Consider the following 21,005-nt stretch of genomic DNA (forward strand, 5'->3'; position numbering starts at 1 on the left):
CAAGTGAATCACACAAAATATAGATAACATAACTGTAATTGATCTGCTGCAATTCTGCACCCCCTTAAACACACTTACCACACACACATACACACTTTCAATAATTAGAACTGAAATCAGAAGCAAACACACACACAAACAAATTTCAGAATCTAAAATTAGAACTGAAATCAGTTTCTGAAAATCAGAATTGCAAGCAGAAGAAGGGGGGGGCAAGGGGGATAAGTTAGTGTAGGGAAGTGGAAGAAGGGAGTGGGGTTGGTGTGCAGGAAATAGACCAAGAAGGGGGTGGGGCTTGTGCTAATTATTTTTGCTCATAATCTATTTGCACATTTTTTTCAGAACAACTGTGTTTATTCCTTAACTAACAATCTTTACATAATTTGTAGCTTCCACTTTATCTGAATTATAACTGTTGATTATTGTAAGATTGAGTTATTCTTGCTCCTATAGTTGGAAAAGAAAAATGCATTGTTGTGCATATTGTGTATACTGAGTACTTATAGATCCTTGAATTACATGTGAATCTCATTAATATTTCCTCATTTTAATTCTATTTTGCTCAAGTTCAGAAAACAGTAAGAAATGTTCTATTATACATATTTAGGTTTGCTCATTTTAATCTATTTGCTCATTTTAAATTTGATTGAAAATAAGAACATAATAACAACATTCAATTGAAAATAAGAACCTACTAACAACATAATAAGAGCATTCAATTAGAAATTTCAGAACATTTCTTAATTTGTGATCGTAAGTTTAATCTGACATCATTACAATCACTATCAAGTTTAATTTGATATTATTAAAATCTCTATCAAATTAATCAAACCTAAATAATTGATTCAATTAAAAAAATTTCAAAGAACTACATTCAATCAAATCAATAATAGCAATTCAATGATTAGTGCAATTCAAAAATTAACATGTAATTAGACAATTTTAATGAAAATCTAATTAAATTAACATGTAATTCAATAATTGATGCAATTCCAAAATTTTCAGAGCTGTAAAATCAAAAAATTTTGAACATTAAGATTAACATGCAATTCAAAATTAAAAGTACGAACAACCCTCAATGGTTGATGAAATTGTCGACCGTTGAAATTATTTACTGTTTAACAAGAATAGGAGAGAGAAATTGTCAACCGATGATAATTTCTAATTAGTTGCCATTGTTGAGCTTTGAGGTGCAGAAAGAATAGAGAGATTACTTGTGAGAAAGAAGAGCCTAGTTAATGAATCGCCATTAATAGTTTTTGAGCTTTGATTTGCAGACAGAATAGAGGAGAGAGATAAAACAGAGATTGAAGGTAACAAAATTTCAATATGCGTAATTGTTAGGGAGGCTTTGGGTTATGATCTTAGCTGTTGGATTTGATCTAATCTAGCAGCTGAGATTTGTCCTCATATAAGGTGTGAGTTCTCACATAAAGGATGGTTGTCACCGGATCCCGACCATATATATATATAACACATCCTTACAATAGTTTTTTTCAAAAAATAAAAAAGTTTATTTACTTATATTTTGGTGCAGGGGAAGGACAAAACCCTAAAGGAAAAGAAAAATAAACAACAAACAAAAAAAGCACAAAAAAATAAAATACAAATAACGAAGCATTTACTCAACGTCAACACCAACCAAGAGCACCAATCTTTCTCAACACTGCTTGGCTATGCCACACACCACCGAGATCCTCCACTAATACGACATACAAATCTTTAGGAACCGCCTCAAACACAACTAACTTTTGTGACAAATTAATCCCATAATTGACTAACCAGCTAGCTGCTTAGTTAGCTTATCACCAATTGCTAATACGGAGTAGTAATCTTCCATTCTTTACTACTCTATATCAAGGAGAGCCTAGTTGGCCCTAGTAGAGGTTTACAATTAGAGCTGAGCAAAACTATTTGAAAATCCAATCCAATAAATTAGGATACCTGATCTGAAATTTTCGAATATCTTCAGATATCTGATACCTTTTCGGATATCCGATATTCAAAAAATATCTAAAATATTTTGGATTTCGGATATTGGATAATGGATATCCAATCCAAATATCCATATTTTGGATATCAGATATCCGAACCAAATATCCATATTTTGAATATCGGATAACAGATATTCGAACCATATATCCAAAAATTTATGTATTATTTTACATTTTATTTAGAAATAAATAAAATTAAAAATTATTATATAATATTTTGGATATCAAATGTTTGGTGCATCCAATTTAAAATTTTTTGAATCAAATATCCGATCCGTGATCACCCGTACTCTACCATCTACATGCATGTATGACTGCATGTTACAATCTCATGAATTAGTTAAAGCCAAAGAACTTGGACAACAAATATTTCATAATTGGGCCCCAAAATTGAAATAATTTGTACTACTCGTACTGTACATCATTTGAGTTGGCACACTCCAAAAATTCCTCCATTTTTCAACCCAAACCCGCCCATTTTTTTTTTTTTCCTTTTATATCAAAAAAATAATAAAAAAAATGCAACAATCCAACTCACTCTCCTCCCACTTCCCCCCATTCACAACCTCTCCTCTTCTCCCGTCTCCCCCATTTCCCTCAATTTTCTCTCTCCTACCTTCTTTCTTCTGCAACTCCTCTTTCCGGCATTTCGTCGAACACCTTCCAATCAATTGCCCAGAAATTCATCTCATCAACAACTTCAACAATGTCGCTTCGACCCAATTCCAGAACCGAGGTCAGGAAGAAGTCTTACAAACTTGGCGTCGATGCTGACGAAGCTCGCCGTCGTAGGGAGGACAATTTGGTTGAGATCAGGAAAAATAAGAGAGAAGATAATCTTTTGAAGAAGAGGAGAGAGGGTATGGTTCTTCAATCTCACCCTCAACCCCTCAATCACGATGCTTCTCAGAATATCGAGAAGAAGGTAAAATTTTATTTAATCGTACATTTTTTTTGGAATTGTTGTTTTTTGTTTTTTGGGCCGATCCTTTGATTTCTGGGTTGTTTTGTTTTGTTTTATGATTAATCTGTGTTTTTTTTAAGGTTTTGATTAGGTTTAGGTTTTTGGTCGTGTTGTTTGTTTTACTTGGGAAGTGTAGTTTTAGGGTTGATTTACCGTGTTGGAGTTTTGCCGAGAGGATTAATTGATGTTATAGCTCAGATTTGATGGGTTTTAAGCGTGATTGGTTAATGAGGGGAGAGAAGTGAATTGAGAATTGTATTTTATGATAAGTTTTGGTTTTTTCCTTGCGAAAGTAGTTTGAATCCAGTGAGTTATGTAACTTGGATTTTGGGATAAGGATCGATTATGAGCCGTGATCGTTGATTTTAGAGTAGCTTTGTCTGCTCTTGGTTTGGTTTGTAGTGTTTGAATGTGAGATCATATCCTCTTACTTTAGTATTTTGGGTTGGAATAAAAGTCCAAGAGATTTAAACTATTGCCAAGTTAGTTTGCTTGGGGAGTGGTCACCTAGGTTCTACCTCTTACATCTGCCTGCTTGATGCACCATGTATTTTGTTAAATGCTATTCTATGAAGATAGTCGAATATGTCTTAATTCACAAACCCTAACTTTTAGAAGCGTTGGGAATTAGGCATACAAGTAGGAAGACTGTTGGCCTGTTTATGAAACTAGGTATAATCACTACCAAGTTTCGTTACATAATGAGTTGGTGAATATCTTTGAGTTAGTATAGTCAAACATTGATATTGCCTCAAGTTTGACTAAGACAGATGGAGCACCAATTTGCATTATCTTTTTAGAGCTGTGAGCGTAGAGGAGTTTTCTGAATCCTTTTTTTTAGACTCAAACTCTAGAAGCTTCTGGATTCCTTAGGAGCTTGCTAAGATTGTTGCCTCATTGAGTTTTAACTGGCTTCCAGTTGGTTATTTTCGCCCCTTGCCCATCTTCGGCCATCTGTTGTCAATTGGTGCAACATCCTTAGTGTTTTTCTGATTTTCCTTGTTGTTATGACTTTTAGAAATAAAATAGGTTATAATCTGTCTGGTTTGAACAATTTCAATCTAATTTGGAGGTGGGAAGGGACGAGTGCCATAATTTTAGAGTAGTTTATGGAATAAATAGTTGCTGCCACTTTGTGAAGTTTACTATCCCCTCAACATTATGAAAAATTATATGCTTAATAGGTAAATAAAATTAATTTAGCTGGGAGAGAACTTAATATATGAAGAGGGCCGTTAAATTGCTTTATAGTTATACTTACCTTGAGAGAGATGAGCCTGAGCTAAAGGGTAATTTGTTGCAGTTGATTCATGTTAAAAGAGGGATAGGTAGAATAATATGGGTTGAGGGCATGATTAAAGGCTTGCATTTGCAGTTGTCCATTTTGTGCTAGCTATCTTCATAAAAAAAAAAAAAAGCTCGGGGAGAAATAGGTTCACATTAGGGCCAATAAGTTTAGATTATTTGAGATAAGTAGATAAGGGCTACCAGGCCCTATTTACTGGAATCATAACCAATAATAAGTTTAGGTAACTATTAATCTCAGATCTGATCGTGGTAAACTGGTAATGGGTGTGGAACCACTGTTGCTGGCAACATGGATAGTTTGTTAATTATGCAACCTTATCCTCAAAATTGCAAAGCGGATTCTTGGTTTTAGCTGTATTTTGAAAGTGTGATGACTCCATATTTGGATTGTGAATCATCTACCAAGGTCACAAACTCACAATGTCTCATACTCACTTTTTTTTTTTTTTTTTTTTTTTTTTTTTTTTTTTTTGCCTTCGTAGAAATCGTGGGGCGGGATGTTCATTTGTTTCTTTGATATTGGTATAGGGTAAATTCTCTGGTATCCCTTGATAGATTCATATGTGTGTTAAATATTTTGATAGCTATATAGATCAGCATAGGAAAGTATATTTTTTTATTAAAAATCTTTGATTTCTTTTTACTATTTCTTCTTTTGTTCAGGAAGTCCTGTATGGAAATTATGAGAAAGCAATTTTTTCTTGCTATCTACAATCTGATTTAAATCTTAAAGTTTGGTGTTACTAATAGGACATAAAAGTGTATACTTGTCTTTTGAGTTTATCCATTTTGACATGGCTATTCTAGTATGGCTTTTGTGGCTATTTTGTTGGAATTGGGAATATAATATACAAACAATAATCATATTTTTGAACATCTAAAGATCTAAATTTTACATGGCCAAGGAAGTAGTTGGAGTATTATACCAGGAGGCCATGTGACAAATTGACAATGCGACTTGTGAGCATATAGGCTAGTGGTGGCATATCACATTTCAACTGTTTCATCTCGTTTCTGTGTAGCAGTTGGAAAGCATCCCTATAATGGTGCAAGGAGTGGCGTCTGCTGATGCTAATATTCAATTAGAGGCAACCACTCAATTCAGGAAGCTTTTGTCTATTGGTTAGTATGAACTTGCCCTCTGGTATACATCCTTCTTTCATGGAACATGTTTTTGATACTGTATTGTATTTCTTTACAGAACGCTGTCCTCCAATTGATGAAGTCATTAAAGCTGGTGTTGTCCCGAAATTTGTGGAATTTCTTGACAGGCATGATCTTCCTCAACTTCAGGTTGGATTTCTTGTCAATTTTTTGTCTCATGATTAATACCATTGCAGGTCTCTGTTTGATGATCTATTATCTGTCTTATCTGCAGTTTGAGGCTGCTTGGGCTCTGACCAATGTGGCATCTGGGACTTCAGAGCACACAAGAGTTGTGATTGACCATGGTGCTGTCCCAAAGTTTGTTCAACTTTTAGCGTCTGCTAGTGATGATGTCAGGGAACAGGTAATTACTTCTTTCTTTTTTTTTTTTTTTTTTTTAATTTTTTTTTGCAATTTTTGCTGTGCACTTTTCTGGCTAATTTCTTGAAATTAATCTTGATTATAAACAAATTTTTTAATTCAGTTGTATTTCTCTTGTGAAAAATCACACCATCTTGTAGTTTGAATCATTGCCTTTATATAGTTAATACTACGGCTGTCAAAAGCTGACACGAGTCACACGGCACGATAACCCGACCCGAAATAAGCGGGTTTGGGTCAAGAATTTTCAACCCGTTTACATAATTGGGTCGACACAAACCCGACACGAAATTAAATGGGTTAGGTTTGGGTTGAAATTTTCAACCCGAAACCGACACGCATAACCCGATTACATAAATGGGTTGAACAACAACCCATTAATCCAAACCAGATATGCTTAACCTATTAGTTAAGTAGTAAAAAAAACTGAATTTTTTATTCAAAAGTTGTAATATTGTATTGCCTTGGCGCCACTTGTACATTTTGGTAAATTTTTGGTGGTTAATTTGGCGGATAAATTAAAAATTTTCAACTTTTGTAAATTAAAAATTTGGCAGTTAATTTGGTAATTCTTATGTATGGTTGTGTTGCTAAAACTACTACTCCGTAGCTTTGAACTCTTGTATTATCTTTTGCTAAAACTATAAATTTAAAATCTTGTAGTATCTTTAATGAATTAATTATGTATGTCTTTTTAATTTGTAAATTGAATACTTCTTCCGTTTTATTTATAGTTGCAACAGTTTGACTTTTACACTATTCATGTGTTTCACTTTGACTAGTTTTAACAATTTATATTAAAGTAAAAATATAGTCATGTGGGATCTTGTTAGATTCGTATTGATTTATACAATTTTAATATCAAATGTTTATAATTTTTACATATTGGTAATTAAAAATATAAATGATTGAAAACATGCATCGGCAAGCGTGGAAAGAGAAGTGTTGCAACTATAAAAAAAACAGAGGAAGTATTAATTAGTTTATTACATATTATGTGGGTAAAAGGTTACCCGCTTAATAAGCGGGTTAGGTTTAGGTCAAGGGTTTTCAACCCGTTTAATAAACGGGTTAGGTTTTGGTCAAGAGTTTTTCAACCCGTTTAACATCAACACGAACACGAACTCGACATGACACAACCCGTTTGACAGCCTAGTTAATACTAGTTTTATTTTCTTTGGTATATTGATATTTATTCTGTTCAATTTTCTTTTAAGGATTTTGAAGAGATATATTAATTGGTTTATTAGGAACTTTGTTTAATTCTGTGTATCTTCTATCTGTCATGCTTGTGTTTATCTTTCTTGGTGATGGTGTAATGAGATGTAAGAACTCCCGAATTTTATCATTGGCATTTGACGTGCAGGCTGTATGGGCTTTGGGAAATGTTGCTGGTGATTCTCCAAGCTGTAGGGATCTCGTACTGAGTCATGGTGCACTAGTGCCATTGTTATCTCAACTGAACGAAAACTCCAAACTGTCAATGCTAAGGAATGCTACTTGGACATTGTCCAACTTTTGTCGTGGCAAACCACCTGCACCCTTTGAACAGGTTTTTATTTTATCTGATGGCGTGATTTTGGCAGAAAATATTGAGTGAGAGACCATGTATTGAATATGTTTTGCTTGGTTTTCTCAGGTCAAACCTGCGTTACCTGTTCTTAAACACCTTATTCATTTAAATGATGAAGAAGTTTTAACAGATGCCTGCTGGGCCCTTTCTTATTTGTCTGATGGCCCTAACGACAAAATTCAGGCTGTCATTGAAGCTGGAGTATGCAATCGGCTCATGCAGCTCCTTCTGTATGTTATTGTACTAATGTGCTTTCTTTTTTTTTTTTTTTTTTTTGTAATATACATGCTTTCATTTCATTGTGTTTTAGTTTGGTGATTAATTTTTCGAAACATACTCTACCCTTGATGTTGTGACTAATTTGAATCTTTACTTCATCTAGTCATCCTTCACCGACAGTTCTTATTCCTGCTCTTCGGACAGTAGGGAATATTGTCACTGGAGATGATAACCAGACCCAGGTACTGATCTTGGTGTACTTATGGTTGGTAATCTTTTAGTTTTTGTTGTTTACGGCATTTAGCTAGCTGTATCTTCCCCTTAAAAAAAATATAATAAATAAATAAAAAAATAAAAAAAAACCCCTAGCTGTATCTTTAGAGTTATTTATTTATTTTTTTTTCATTCTCTTTTCTTCTTTTATTTTTATTTTTTAAATGTAGTATTTTTTTTTTAATGTAATTATTTTTCTTCTAGAGGTTGCTTTAGCTAATGGAACAAAGAAAGGCTATGGCTCATTAAGTTTACTTTTGGGAACATTATTTTAGGGGTCTGATATTGTGCAAGCATATATGTAAAACAAGTTTCCTTAGGAAGAAGTTGGTAATATGAATTATAAGATGAAAAAAAAGGTGATCTTAGATGTTCAAGCACTCAAGCCTTTTCTTAGCAACTACTTGTGAACGAATAATGTCTAGCTCTCTTTCCATATTTTTATGTCAATCTTTTATCACTCTATATTTTCTTTACCTGACTTGTTATATTGATTTTGCAGTTTGTGTTAGACAATCAAGTTCTTCCTTGTCTTCACCAACTTCTCACTCAAAATCACAAAAAGAGCATCAAGAAGGAAGCATGTTGGACAATATCAAACATAACTGCTGGAAATAAGGCTCAAATTCAGGTCCTGATTTGATTTTGCTAATATTTTGGCTTTCTTTTGTGAAGACTTTTTCTTTGCCTAATACCTATATGATTAATGTGTAAAAACTGGCACCATTTATTTCTCTAATGTGTTTGCAAATGTATTGGCCAGACTTGTGGCTGAAGGAAGTGCTTGATATGCTTCCATGCTGGATTTTTTTTTACTTGTGTTTTTTCATAATTACTGCTTGCTATGTTTCTCAATCGTCGTTACCAGATTGGCGCCTACCCCCCACGAATCTCGATTGGGTTCGCACGAACCAATTCGTGGTTCGTCGTGTCCCAATTCAGTGTAGTTCGCGAACCGAATGCTGGTACCATCATCCGAATCCGCAACCCTAGTTTTAGCAATTGAAGGTCAAGGGTGGCACATTAATTATTGGAAAAGGTGTAAATGTTAGGGCTTTTGGTAGCCCTTGCGAGAGGATTCCCATGATAGTCTTTCTGAAAATTCCGATGCGAAGTGTTGAGAGGAATGATGTTGAAAATGGCTGGGGAAAACAGAGTTAGAAAACAATTAAAGAGAAGGGTGTGGTGAGGAGTGAGAAAAACATGTGGCAAGTAGATAATTTGAGCGGTCAATAAGTAATTTTTTTTTTATTATTTTGATCGCCATCCTTTCCAGCTGGCTATCCCCTTTTTACTTTTTTTTTTTTTTTTTTTTTTTTTTTTTTTTTATCAGAGTAACTTATTGAATTTTAATTTTTTTTTTAAAGACTGCATTATTTATTTTTTATATTAAAAAATAAACTTTATGTAAAAAAATCTAGCGAATCCCAAATCGACCAAGCCACGAAGCACGAACCCGTACCCGTACCACGTACTGAAGCGAACCACGAATCTGGTAACACTGTTCTCAATTCTTGTCTTTTTGATCCATGGTATATGCTGAGCTTAGAGCATTTTGTATCTTAAGTTATATGAGTTTAGTAGAGATTCTTTCAAGGGATGGCTACCTGCTTTTTGTTGTGCCTGTTGTGTTATGATTGTGAGGATCTTCAATTTCTGCTAGCAGTATTGTTGCATTGTGATCTAGGATGAAGGAACCATGTGCATTTGTGCCTTTGTGATAAATTTGTTGACATTTTGTTGTTCCTGTCATTCAGGCCGTTATTGAAGCTGGTCTTGTGCAACCTCTAGTGCAATTGCTCCAGAATGCGGAATTTGACATTAAAAAGGAGGCTGCATGGGCAATCTCAAATGCCACATCTGGGGGATCTCCTGATCAGATACGGTATGCCATATATTATCCGTGCTTTCTGGTAGCTTTTTTGTGTTTATATTTATAGAGCCATAGAGGGTTCTGCACTGTTCTTTGTTAAATTAAGACATCATGAATTATGATGAATGTTATGGAAGGGTGGGCTGGACTAAACTTTGCCTCTCCAGTAATATGCCTGGACTAAGGATTTTTCTCCCTGGTATTTTTAATGCCCTATTTTTAACACTTTTGGTTATGAATGGATGGCACTTAGCTCGGTAGCTGTATCCCTTGTTGCCTACTCTGCATGGAATGCTGGGGTTAACATCCTTACTGGTAGCGAGTTTCCTGCTTTCTTCTATTATCTATTATGAGGTAAAAGTGTAAAACCGTAAATGCTATTTTTCCCAATTTTTACAGGGGGGTGTTAAATTCCGCCAACAATTTTTATCAAAACCGCCCACTTTTAAGGTGAATGGACACCAATGCCCTTACTATACCCCCACCCATCTTCTTTCTCTTTTATTTTTTTCTCTCTTCACCCATAACTCCATAAGGGCCACAACCATCACATCCCAACCACTATCAACCACAACAGTGGCTGTACGTCGGAGATGAAGGGAAGCGGCAGCCGTACGTCAGAGGTGGAAGGGTAGCGACGGCGACGACCGGATGTGATGAACTAGCAAGTGCAAAAATTAATGTATTCAGTTGAAAACAATTGACGTAGCAACTAGCAATATAGTGCAAAAATTTAAACAACATTATCCTAAATATTTAAACAACTGTATTCATCCGTACGTCAGAGGTGGAAGGGCAGCGACAACGAGGACCACCGGCATGCGAAACCGATTACACACCACGGTGAAAAACCGGTCACCCTAGACGGTAACCGGTTTTAGACTTCGGTTACCATGGTCAACCGGCGATGGAAACCGCTTACCATCCCGAGTGACCGGTTTTGCGCGCCAATTGTGCTAGTCTTCGGAAGTATAAAAAAACCACCACCCTCCTGCCGACGAGGGAAGGTGGTGGGTTGTTGTTTTTCCATGATTGTTGACTGCTGTGGTGGTTCCGGCATCACAAACACAAATCTGGTACATCTTGGTGGTTGTGGGCGGTGTTGCTTTTGTGGTGGTTGAGGCTTGATGGACTTAGGAGAGAGAAAGCAAAATGGGGATGAGTAAGGGTAATTTTGTCCCTTAATCACTTTTGTTGGCGGTTTGATAAAAAACGTTGGTGGGCAATCCACTTTTTATAACCTTGAGGTTTTTTTCTTTGTTCTTTTTGGGAATACTAGTTGGGGAAGATACGATTGGAAGTATAGAAAAGACTTTTAGGCATGTAAGACAATTTTGTTTCTTATGCTTAGTATGTGAACAAGGAAGCAACAGGGAATATTCTTCTGTTGTCATCTTCTGATCTCGTGATAGAGTTTAGTTATTTTCTATTGGAACTTGGCTAATTTGGTATTAAACTGCTGGGTTATGGTTGCTTTGGTGGTCATAGCATGAGATTGAGAAGTATACAAAAGTTACAACTGTAGAGAGACAATGTGAGTTTTACTAGAAGGTACTGAGCTATTGAGCTAACTCTATGTTTGAGAGCTTCGATTTTATAAGGATCAAACTACAATACTAATGCAAGCAACCATATTCTGGGAATTTAAAAGCACTAGTAACCAAATTCAAGTTCAAGGAAAAAACTAATTCATGAACAGGCGGTCATCACACCCGCACATCAGCTCAAAAAGCATAGGACTCAAGTGGTATCGTTGCTACATTCAGTCCCTATTATCTGCTCCATTTCGTAAACAATACTCTTGAATTTTTCATTTCCATGATGGAATTTTGGAAGTTTTTTGGTACCTCATTATCTTCTTTGTCAGCTAGCTTGGTTGAAGAGAATTCTTATTTATATGTTAAATTGTTACTGAATGCTTAATTGAATCGAAGTCCTTTAGTAATTATCAATTAATCACCCAACAGCCCCAAATTGTCATTCTTAAACACAAAAGACCTAGGAGAACAAACACTAAACTTGCAGGAGCAGTGGAGCACACATTATAAGGGAGGAAAACCACTCACATTGAACACTGATAATATTGATATTTCTCTTTCCAGAATATTTGTTCATACATCAGTATCAAGTGCTAGTTGTACAGTTAGAATTCCTACTATTTCTCAGAGAAGTTTAATGGAAGACTTTGTCTAATGGTAGAGCTGCAGAGGTGTGGCTTCTACTAGCAATAGTCCCTGGACCCTGGAACATTGCCATTACTTGGCAAGATTTTTATTTATTTATTTTTCTTTTTTTGACCAGCAAATAATGTTCTCTTGGAACTGGTTTTGGTTCTGTTAGTCTAGATACAAATAAGATGGGCACTTGGAACACGTTATTTGGGTTATACTGTATGTTATTGAGTAAATTATATTTGGAGAAATGAAGATAAAAGAAGAAAATTACCATAGCAGTTAATTGACTAACAATGGCTTCTTTTTTTTTTTTTTTTTTTTTTATGTGTGTGTGTGTGTGGGGGGGGGGGGGGGGAGAACGTGGAGCAGTGGAGTATCCACTACTTGAAAGCTGTCTAGGCTGATATATACATCCTTAAATTCTTTTGTCCAAATTTTATCTTACACAGATCATATGTACCGTGGGCATACTAAATCAAGTGATGTCTTGCTGTGCAAGCCTTTAAATATGCTATACATATCAATTATGATAAATGGTTTATCTTAGCGGCTTAGCCTATGAAAGTTGCTTGATGTTTCTAGGTGGGAATGAAATTTGTCTGTGTGACAGTTGTGGCAGATTATCTGTTATCACAGTGAATACATGCTGTTGATGTCAAGAATTTTTCATAACTAAGTTTTATGTATTTACTTTTTTTTTCTTTCTAAATTCGTGATTTGTTTGTTAACTCTGATCATCATTGCTGATTCTAGGTTCTACTTTTTGTGTTTCAACTTTTGTGTATGTAAAAGCATTTTACCCACTTACAGGATAATGATTTCCACACTGTTGAACCTGCTAAATCTATAGGTCATGGACTCATGGTAGCCTTGGTTAGTTTGCGACAGTAAATAGAGCTCTTCATGTGCAAACGTATGTTGTGGGACTGAATAGCATGTGCTGCTTGACTCTATCTCAGATCTAATTAGATGCAATCCAAAACCCGTCATGTGGATAAATATGCTATAGAATTGAATATCTAGCATGTGCTGTTTCATGGGCGGACCTACATGCCCCAGCATCCTCATTGATTAGAATTTTGGCTAGCTTTAAGCCTTTGTATTTTTTGAAGGGAAAATATAAATTGTCTTCATGCATGCTCTCACTAAATCATACTTCCTTTCTTTTTAGTTGACACATTTGACTTTGATCACTATTCACACTAGTTGCTTTGACTTCTTTATGTGATCTATAAATAAAAAAAATAAAAAAAAAATAAAAAAAAAATAAAAAAAAAAAAAAGGCTATGCTAGGTCTTGTTAGATTTATCTTGACATCTATTTTCCAAATATCTAATTTTTATAATCCTAGCTTATAGGCGATTGAAGATATATATATTTGAAACTATGCATTGGCAAACATGTCTTAAGGAAATGTGTCAACTAAAATAAAATGAGCAAGTACAAAGGAAATGTGTCAACTAAAATAAACTGAGCAAGTACAATATAATTCTAAGATTTAGAGTAAAATTGTCAAATTGATGCTAATTTGCATCTCTGTTTTATAACTTTGAGCTTGACTGTCTTAGATCTTTGTATTATATACTTATTCGATTTTTAAGTCATCTATTATGGTATAGAGTTACATTATCCTCTGAATTTTGTTGTGTTCCTGCAGATTTTTGGTCACTCAAGGTTGTATCAAACCACTTTGTGATCTTCTTATATGCCCTGATCCTCGAATTGTCACGGTTTGCCTTGAGGGGCTAGAGAACATACTCAAGGTAGGAGAAGCTGACAAAGAAATGGGAATGAATGGCGGAGTAAATATCTATGCTCAAATGATTGATGAATGTGAAGGATTGGACAAGATTGAGAACTTGCAGACTCATGATAATAACGACATATATGAGAAGGCAGTGAAAGTCTTGGAAAAATACTGGGCTGAGGAAGAAGAGGAACAGAATGTTCAAGATGGTGCAGTTATGAATCAGCAGGGCTTCAACTTTGGTGCTACCCAACCCAATATTCCAGCTGGCGGTTTCAAGTTTGTTTGAAGTGGAGCTCTTGGTGGTTGTAGTCTCTGTGTCTGTTAGGCCTCTTCCCTGCACCCCAACCCCCCGGACCGAATTTTGGAAGCTGTCTTTGCTATTTTAGCCCCCCTTGGAGCCAGTGTTTTGGTCTTGCTCTTAGGGCTCATTGTTTTATTATGAACTATGGGTCTATTTTGTATTGTTTCTGCCTCTCACAGGAAAATTTATGTTATACTTGGAATTTGTATTTAGTTGCACAAGTGTAGTCAAAAGTTTCTTGCCGTTGGCACCTTGAATTCATTAAAAAATATAAGTTTCAGGTTGGTCATCGGGCTGAGTAAGGAGAATGTTCTTGCTGTTTTGCTTATGCATAATTACTACTATATGGGTGTATTGTTCCCTTTATTTTTATAATCTTTTGGTATTAGTAAAGCTGTAAAGATTGAACTCCATGTCTAGTTATTTTTTTTCAACTTGTACTAATATTGTGTTGCAAGAAAAAATCATTTTGCACTGAAAGGTCATCACGGTTTACCGAAACTCAACGAATAAATTGAAGCTAAACGATGCAATGCATACCAGCACTTTATGGATTTGTAAAATGTGAAATTGATTTTAAAGTCTAATCTATTGCTTTTAACCATGATTAGTTAAAATGACCATGTGTTTAGCATCCGACAAGGTGGATTAATTCCTCTGACCTTGTGTTTTACTTAAGGTACCAATATATGTGCTTTGTTGTGCCTTGAGTCTTATGATGAAGAAAGGATTACCATGCAAGTATATTGACAAATATAAATACAAAGGTCATGCATTATTGTGAAAGAGACATGCTAGGACTTGTGGAGAAGTAACACGAGAGTTTTCTATCACAATTAGTTTACTCCGAAGATTTTTTTTCACTCCTTCCTTTCCTCTTCGCACCAGTTTTGGACAAGTAAGAAAGGCTATCCAAGATGAGATACCGTGGTGTTTGTTGTTTGTGGATAATGTCGTAGTGTTGGTTGAGATTAGGGCAAAGGGTTAATGCTAAGTTGGAGTGATTTTTGGGACAAAAGTTAGAATCATGAGGATTGAGGGTAGGTGTAAAACTAAGTGTATGGAGAGCAAAGTGAGTATGTTGTGACTTGTGACATTAGATGGTATGAAGCCATGTTAGTATTGGAAGGAGGCACAACTTCACAATATTGTATATGAAGTATGTGTGCTGTAAACTATGTCTAAGTTATATTTTGTTGGAAAAGCACGACACATTACGAGTCACGTTTTATTACTTGAAATTTGACTTTAGCACATTACCTCAAACTATATTAAGACCTCCCTTTATAAACTTCCGGCACAAACACTGTATACGGCTAGTGCCTAGTAGGTCATACCATGGTTAGGTGGTTCTAATATTTTAACCAATTTTAGGCGTACAAGCTCGACATGGTCCAATACCTATAGGCACTAATGCACTATACATTCTCATTTTTCTGTTCTTGTTATTTCTAACAGACTTTACAATTCTGGGCTTAGCATTTTAGCAACCCATTACCCCATACCATCTAATTCACCATTTCTTCTCCATCAATGGCCGCCATTGCAGAGCTCAACACAAAGGAGAGAGAAACAAAGAGAACAACTCCATCAATGTCCAAAACCAAAGAAGAAGAAGAAGAGAAACAAGGAGTCCTACTATACTACAAGTACACCTCTTCTCCCATCGAAAACCTAAACCAACTCTTCACCTTCTACGAGTCAAACTGTTTCTCACTCGGTCTACTCGGCCGAGTTCGACTCGCTCCTCAAGGCGTCAATGTCACAATCGGCGGTAAACTCTCTCTCCTCCATAACCACATCGCCGCACTCCTCGACAGTTATGGCGGTTTCTTCGAAGGTACCGACTTCAAGCTCGCCTCCTGCGATGAACCCTTGAGTATGGAGGTTGCGAAAGAGTGCGGTTTCACTTCTCTTTCTATTCGAATTGTTAAGGAATTGGTTACTCTTTCGTCGAATCCTTTGATTAAGACTCCTTCGATTTCGAATGCTGGGCGGCATCTTTCTGCGCTTGAATTTCACTCAGTTCTTCAAAATTCTGGTATATATTTTCGTATCTCTTTTGATTGTTTGTGAATTGAAGGAATTTTTGGCTCTTTTGATTGATAATGTGTAAAATTGTTCATATTTTTGGTTTTAAAGTGTATATTGATCGCATTTCCAGGTTACTTATGTTTTAAATGATATATGGTTATTGGTGAGTATAGAATAATACTTTCTAAGTTTCAATTTAATCAGCCACATTTGATCATTTACGGAATTTGCTCGAAATTCTATAATTATCTATGATAACTTATACTGACTATTGTTGAGAACAAATGTTTAACTACCATACTACAAATTATTCCCAAAAGAAAGTAGTCGCAATGTAGGAATGTGGCTTATATAAGTGGGATGGAGTAGTCTTTATGCTGTGAATTGTTTTGTCATTTTTGTTGGAGGTATATTGGCAATTGTTGGTACTTAATTGGCAATATGAAATTTGTTGTGTTTGGAAGGAGAACTTTTGAAAGAGGAGTCGCCAATCGACTTTAAAAAGCTTGTTTTACTGGATGCAAGGAACTTGTATGAGACAAGAATTGGGAAGTTTGAATCTCCTGAAGTTGAGACTTTGGATCCTGTTACAAGGCAGTATAGTGATTTGCCTGCCTGGATAGACAGTAATGCTGATAAGCTGCGTGGCAATTGCGTCCTCATGTAAGTTTGAAGGCATTATTTTTACTAAGTTCTTTCTGGGGGTAGGGGGGTTAGTTAGTAATGTAGAACAATGTTTCTATAAATCAAGAAGGCTATGTAACCATGTTGGAAAGTTCGGGTTTCCAAAGTATAGAAGTCCTTTTTGTCTCCAAACTCTCCTTTTACCTGGTGAATAATGTCCTCATTAGTCTGCAATGACCCAATTATCTTAAATATTCCTTTAGGCCTTGTCAATTGAATCTTCTTCCACATAAAACATTTTCAAGATTGAGGTTTCTTCTTCTGAGTTCATTCCCCATATTTGTTAATTTTCTGTTGAGCCAAAAGATCACCCTTTCTTGGTGTTGGGTCTCAATGGATTAAATCAATATTCAACAATAGATATTAACGTTATTGCATTTTAGATCAAGGCTACCGTGGGCACCTTTCTGTTCTTTCTAGGATTAGGGTTAGTAGTGTTAGGCAGTTTTTGAGACATTAGGTAAGATTGATGCTGAAGCTTGTGCGTTGTAGAACTTATCCTGTTGAAGGTATTATACTAAATAAATTTCATCCCAAGAAAAATGGGAAAACTGCCTTAGCTGTTATGCAAATATTTTAAATCATCACCTGTAGCTACAACTCCATCAATCTAAAGACTACTTCCTCTTCAGTGTCTTTGGAAAATATAGTGAATATTAAGGCCCTTTTGGTTGTCCCTCCAGGACTCCACTTAATGGGCCATAGATTCATCAAACAAACAAATCAAACTTTTGAAGGTTGATCTTCAGTCCTCTCATTACACAGCTTCCCTGTAGAGCTTAATATTCACTATATTCCTTGTAGAGCATCAAGTCTCAGGACTTTAGTATCAGTATCCTGCTTTCTAAATTCCACCAAAGACTTGATGCTCTGTAGAGCTGTTAAAAAATAGAACTTCTGCTTTAATCCTGTGATGATGCTGATGCTCTTCAAAATTTCAAGTCACTGACAAATGATACAGTTAACTTAAACACAGTATCTCTTTAATTTGGTTATGTTACTTGCCTCCATGTCAAGAAAATTTGGGCTCATCTTTTTATCTATGAAGAGCTGTTACTTGAACTGAAGTAAAGTTTTATTATAAGAAAGATCTGCTGCTAGGTTCTTGCTCTCATGTTACATCTAGAGTCTTGTTTGATATTTTTTTTAGATTTTTTTTTTGTTTGTGAAATTATGTTCCCATCTCTGTTTTGACCTTACTTCAATTTGTTGATTTATGCTGCAGGTATTGTACAGGAGGAATAAGGTGTGAGATGGCATCTGCTTACATAAGATCGAAAGGTGCTGGCTTTGAGAATGTATTTCAGGTTGGCATATGTATCTATGTTTGTTTCATTAGCTAGTGTTTGTTGTCTTGTTATTGTTGCCTTCTTGTTAATTTGTTGTGCATACTGTGTCTAAGAGACTTTTCATGACCCAATGTAGTTTAACTGCAGTTGTATGGCGGAATACAGCGTTACCTAGAACAATTTCCAGATGGTGGATTTTTTAAAGGAAAAAACTTTGTCTATGACCCCCGGTAAGCCTATTCTTGGTCTGAGCCTTCTTCAATATCTATTATGTTTAGCCTTTAGATTCACCAGTTCCACGATCTTAGAATCAGCTGCTGAGTAAGTGAATATCTAGAATACATTATTTTTCTGCACTCTTGTTAAATTTGTTTCTTGTCTAATTTTGTTAAAATGATGTACACAACAATTTGGTTAGGCGCTCATCTTGCTGGTTATTGGGGGCAGTTGCTTTAATCGGGATATAAGATAATATTCAACTGAAATTGGGATGTCTTGGACTGTTCTAATATGCATGCAGCATGCCTGTCTTAAATAAGAGTTTCGTTAGAAATTCTGATTAATTATTGTTTAATCATAATGCAATTATACTATTTGGCTGATGCCGTTTATGCTTGTGGTAGGATTTCAGTTGGGAGTTCAAGTAAATGTATCATGGGTAAATGCCTCCTTTGTGGGACCTCTTTTGATGATTACTCCTCACGCTGTCGTTGTGCATTTTGTCGGATGCTTGTATTGGTCTGCATTGGTTGTCAGGTAAGGATAATGAATAATAACAGTTTTACTCAACAAATTCAAACATCCTTTTACAGTGTTACCCATCTGATAGACTGATACCCATTTTAAGAATGAGCTTTGGTTGAAGGATGGCTTATATGGTGGAGATTATAAAGTCACCATGGATTTTTATTGGGTAGGGTTTATAGTCCCCACACTACACTTGATATAGAGCAGTCCTTAGGGGAAATTTGTTATGCTTTGAGGCTAGAATGATTTTTAATTGCATATTGGGTGATTTTGAACAAGTTTCAATAATGCGGATGATTGGAGGGAAATATGTTATGCTTAGAGATTTATAATGATATTTTTAACATTTGCTAGAAGTAAAATTCTAACTTTTCCTTTGTAGATCTCGATCCTTGAGGACCAATTAATGCCTGAAAAGAAGTCGAAGGGAAAGCATGTCACTTGTTTAGAAATGGTCTTGGGTACCTTGTCTTGAAGGCATTATGATCAAGTGGTCCTATGATCTCTAGAGTCCCTAAGCTGTGGATGAGATATATTCTTGTAGTGAATGCTGGGAAGAACTATATCATTTGAATTTTAGCTCACTGCCCTTGAATCCTTGATGCTCAACAAACCTCCATTATCTCTCTTGTATACAACAGGCTTAATCACCTCAAATCATTAAAGCTACCTTTATGCAAAGTTATCCTTAATGTGTGATTAAGGTTTATAAGTCTATTGTATACAACACTCCCACTTCATACAAGCGTTTTCTTTGACTTTCTAAAATGTGCTAAACTTGAGCTTTTGCCTGGTAAATCTTGACATTGATTGCGAATAATCATCATATTCACATACTTTTTCATACATCATTCAAGTCATCAGTTTCTAGAACTATGATGGTCTACAATTGTTTAATTATTGTACTCCATATAAAGCTTCACTTCTTGTTTCTACAGAAGGAGAATTCCCAATATGCTTGTGAATTGTGTCAGAAACATGGAAAAGTTGCCCAGTCTGTTCCTCTAGTTAATGATAATAGTCCTGAAGTAATTCTGGCATGCGATGTTGGAACGGCTCCCACTGATTGCCCAACTCCTCTTAGCGCAAGCCACTCTCAATTACCCTGCATGCCTGGTAAGGTTTCATCTTCGGACTTTTTTATTGACTTACACACCACAATTGTAGTAATTGATTCTTTCCATGGTCAATATGAGGTCACTTGAACACCTTGCTGTGTTGATTCTCTGGAAGTCTGGATCAAAGTTGTTTCATTATGATTTGATCATTATTCTTTTATTTAGAAAGTAAATGCTACAACTGCCACTAAACTCTGTTGTGGTTTTCCATCTGATGAAGTATAGGGTCTTCGAAGAAACTCCGGATATTGTGTCTTCATGGATTTCGTCAGAATGCGTCTAGTTTCAAAGGAAGAACTGCCTCGTTGGCAAAAAAACTGAAAAGCTTGGCAGAGTTTGTTTTTGTGAATGCTCCCCATGAATTACCATTTATATACCAACCTCGTAAACCAGATAAGCAGTGCATATCAAGTCCTCCTCATCATGACTATTCCCCACCTACTAAAAATTGCAGCAAGAAATATGCATGGTTGGTAGCTCCTGATTTCAATAAGAAGGAAGCAACTCATTGGGAAAGGATTGATAAGCCTTTTGATCCACTTCAGTATCAGCAGCAGACTGAGGGATTTACCGAGTCATTATTGTATCTGAAATCTGTTGTTTCTAAGGATGGGCCCTTTGACGGCATTTTGGGTTTTTCACAGGGAGCTGCTATGGTGGCTCTTATATGTGCTGAGAGAGGAAGACTAGACCTTGAATTAGGTTTCAGATTTGTAATATTATGTTCTGGATTTGCTGTTAATCTAGCAGGACATGAAAAAGGATCCATTACTCTCCCTACGCTTCATGTTTTTGGAAGTGAGGATGGAGGTGATCGGCAAATATCATCTGGTTTTAGCCGAGATCTATCATCATATTTTGAAGATGGATGCAGAGTGATTATCGAGCACGATTCTGGTCATATAATTCCTACAAGACCTCCTTATATTGATGAGGTCAAAGAGTTTCTTAGGCGATTTATGTAACATTAATACATTTTAACTTAACGGATATGGCAATATGTAATTGTATGCAAAATTGCAAACAACTTGTTACCCTTGTGCTTTCCAGCTTGATCTTATCATCTTATGTACTGTAATTTACTTGGCCCTCGAATATCAAGTAGTTTCTGATAGTCTGAAGTTAAGAGTGTGAAGTTAAATCCTTTGCAATAAGTCTTGTCTAAGGCGGGTGTACG

At 35.7% G+C, this 21,005-nt stretch overlaps 2 protein-coding genes across 3 annotated transcripts; both read left to right on the top strand.

The window, feature by feature from the left end:
* Positions 1–2,520: 2,520 nt before the first annotated feature.
* Positions 2,521–14,396, top strand: LOC110736522 (importin subunit alpha-4-like). 2 transcript variants are annotated; one of them, XM_021916748.1, is made up of 10 exons: positions 2,521–2,919; positions 5,289–5,388; positions 5,468–5,559; positions 5,645–5,776; positions 7,160–7,345; positions 7,433–7,596; positions 7,749–7,827; positions 8,361–8,489; positions 9,616–9,743; positions 13,563–14,396. In XM_021916748.1, the coding sequence occupies exons 1-10, from the start codon at positions 2,701–2,703 to the stop codon at positions 13,939–13,941; spliced, it is 1,608 nt and encodes a 535-aa protein (XP_021772440.1). In that variant the 5' UTR covers positions 2,521–2,700; the 3' UTR covers positions 13,942–14,396. The 2 variants fall into 2 exon arrangements, with proteins under 2 accessions (XP_021772440.1, XP_021772441.1); XM_021916749.1 differs by having other exon boundaries at positions 2,523–2,919; positions 5,292–5,388.
* Positions 14,397–15,415: 1,019 nt separating this feature from the next.
* LOC110736521 (rhodanese-like domain-containing protein 6) lies at positions 15,416–20,923 on the top strand. Its single transcript, XM_021916747.1, has 7 exons — positions 15,416–15,997; positions 16,455–16,653; positions 17,900–17,981; positions 18,111–18,193; positions 18,587–18,719; positions 19,649–19,826; positions 20,054–20,923. Exons 1-7 carry the CDS (start codon positions 15,490–15,492, stop codon positions 20,791–20,793), a joined length of 1,923 nt encoding a protein of 640 aa, XP_021772439.1. The 5' UTR covers positions 15,416–15,489; the 3' UTR covers positions 20,794–20,923.
* Positions 20,924–21,005: the final 82 nt, after the last annotated feature.

The sequence above is a fragment of the Chenopodium quinoa genome, unplaced genomic scaffold (genome assembly GCF_001683475.1).
Source record: "Chenopodium quinoa cultivar QQ74 unplaced genomic scaffold, ASM168347v1, whole genome shotgun sequence".
Taxonomy (NCBI): Eukaryota; Viridiplantae; Streptophyta; class Magnoliopsida; order Caryophyllales; family Amaranthaceae; genus Chenopodium; species Chenopodium quinoa.

Coding starts and splice junctions, on each gene's coding strand:
- LOC110736522 (XM_021916748.1), top strand. CDS start 2,701: ATGTCGCTTCGACCCAATTCCAGAACCGAGGTCAGGAAGAAGTCTTAC. Junction 5,777..7,159: donor GTGATGATGTCAGGGAACAG/GTAATTACTTCT, acceptor TTTGACGTGCAG/GCTGTATGGGCTTTGGGAAA. Junction 7,597..7,748: donor CGGCTCATGCAGCTCCTTCT/GTATGTTATTGT, acceptor TACTTCATCTAG/TCATCCTTCACCGACAGTTC.
- LOC110736521 (XM_021916747.1), top strand. CDS start 15,490: ATGGCCGCCATTGCAGAGCTCAACACAAAGGAGAGAGAAACAAAGAGA. Junction 18,194..18,586: donor AACTTTGTCTATGACCCCCG/GTAAGCCTATTC, acceptor TGCTTGTGGTAG/GATTTCAGTTGGGAGTTCAA. Junction 19,827..20,053: donor TCAATTACCCTGCATGCCTG/GTAAGGTTTCAT, acceptor GATGAAGTATAG/GGTCTTCGAAGAAACTCCGG.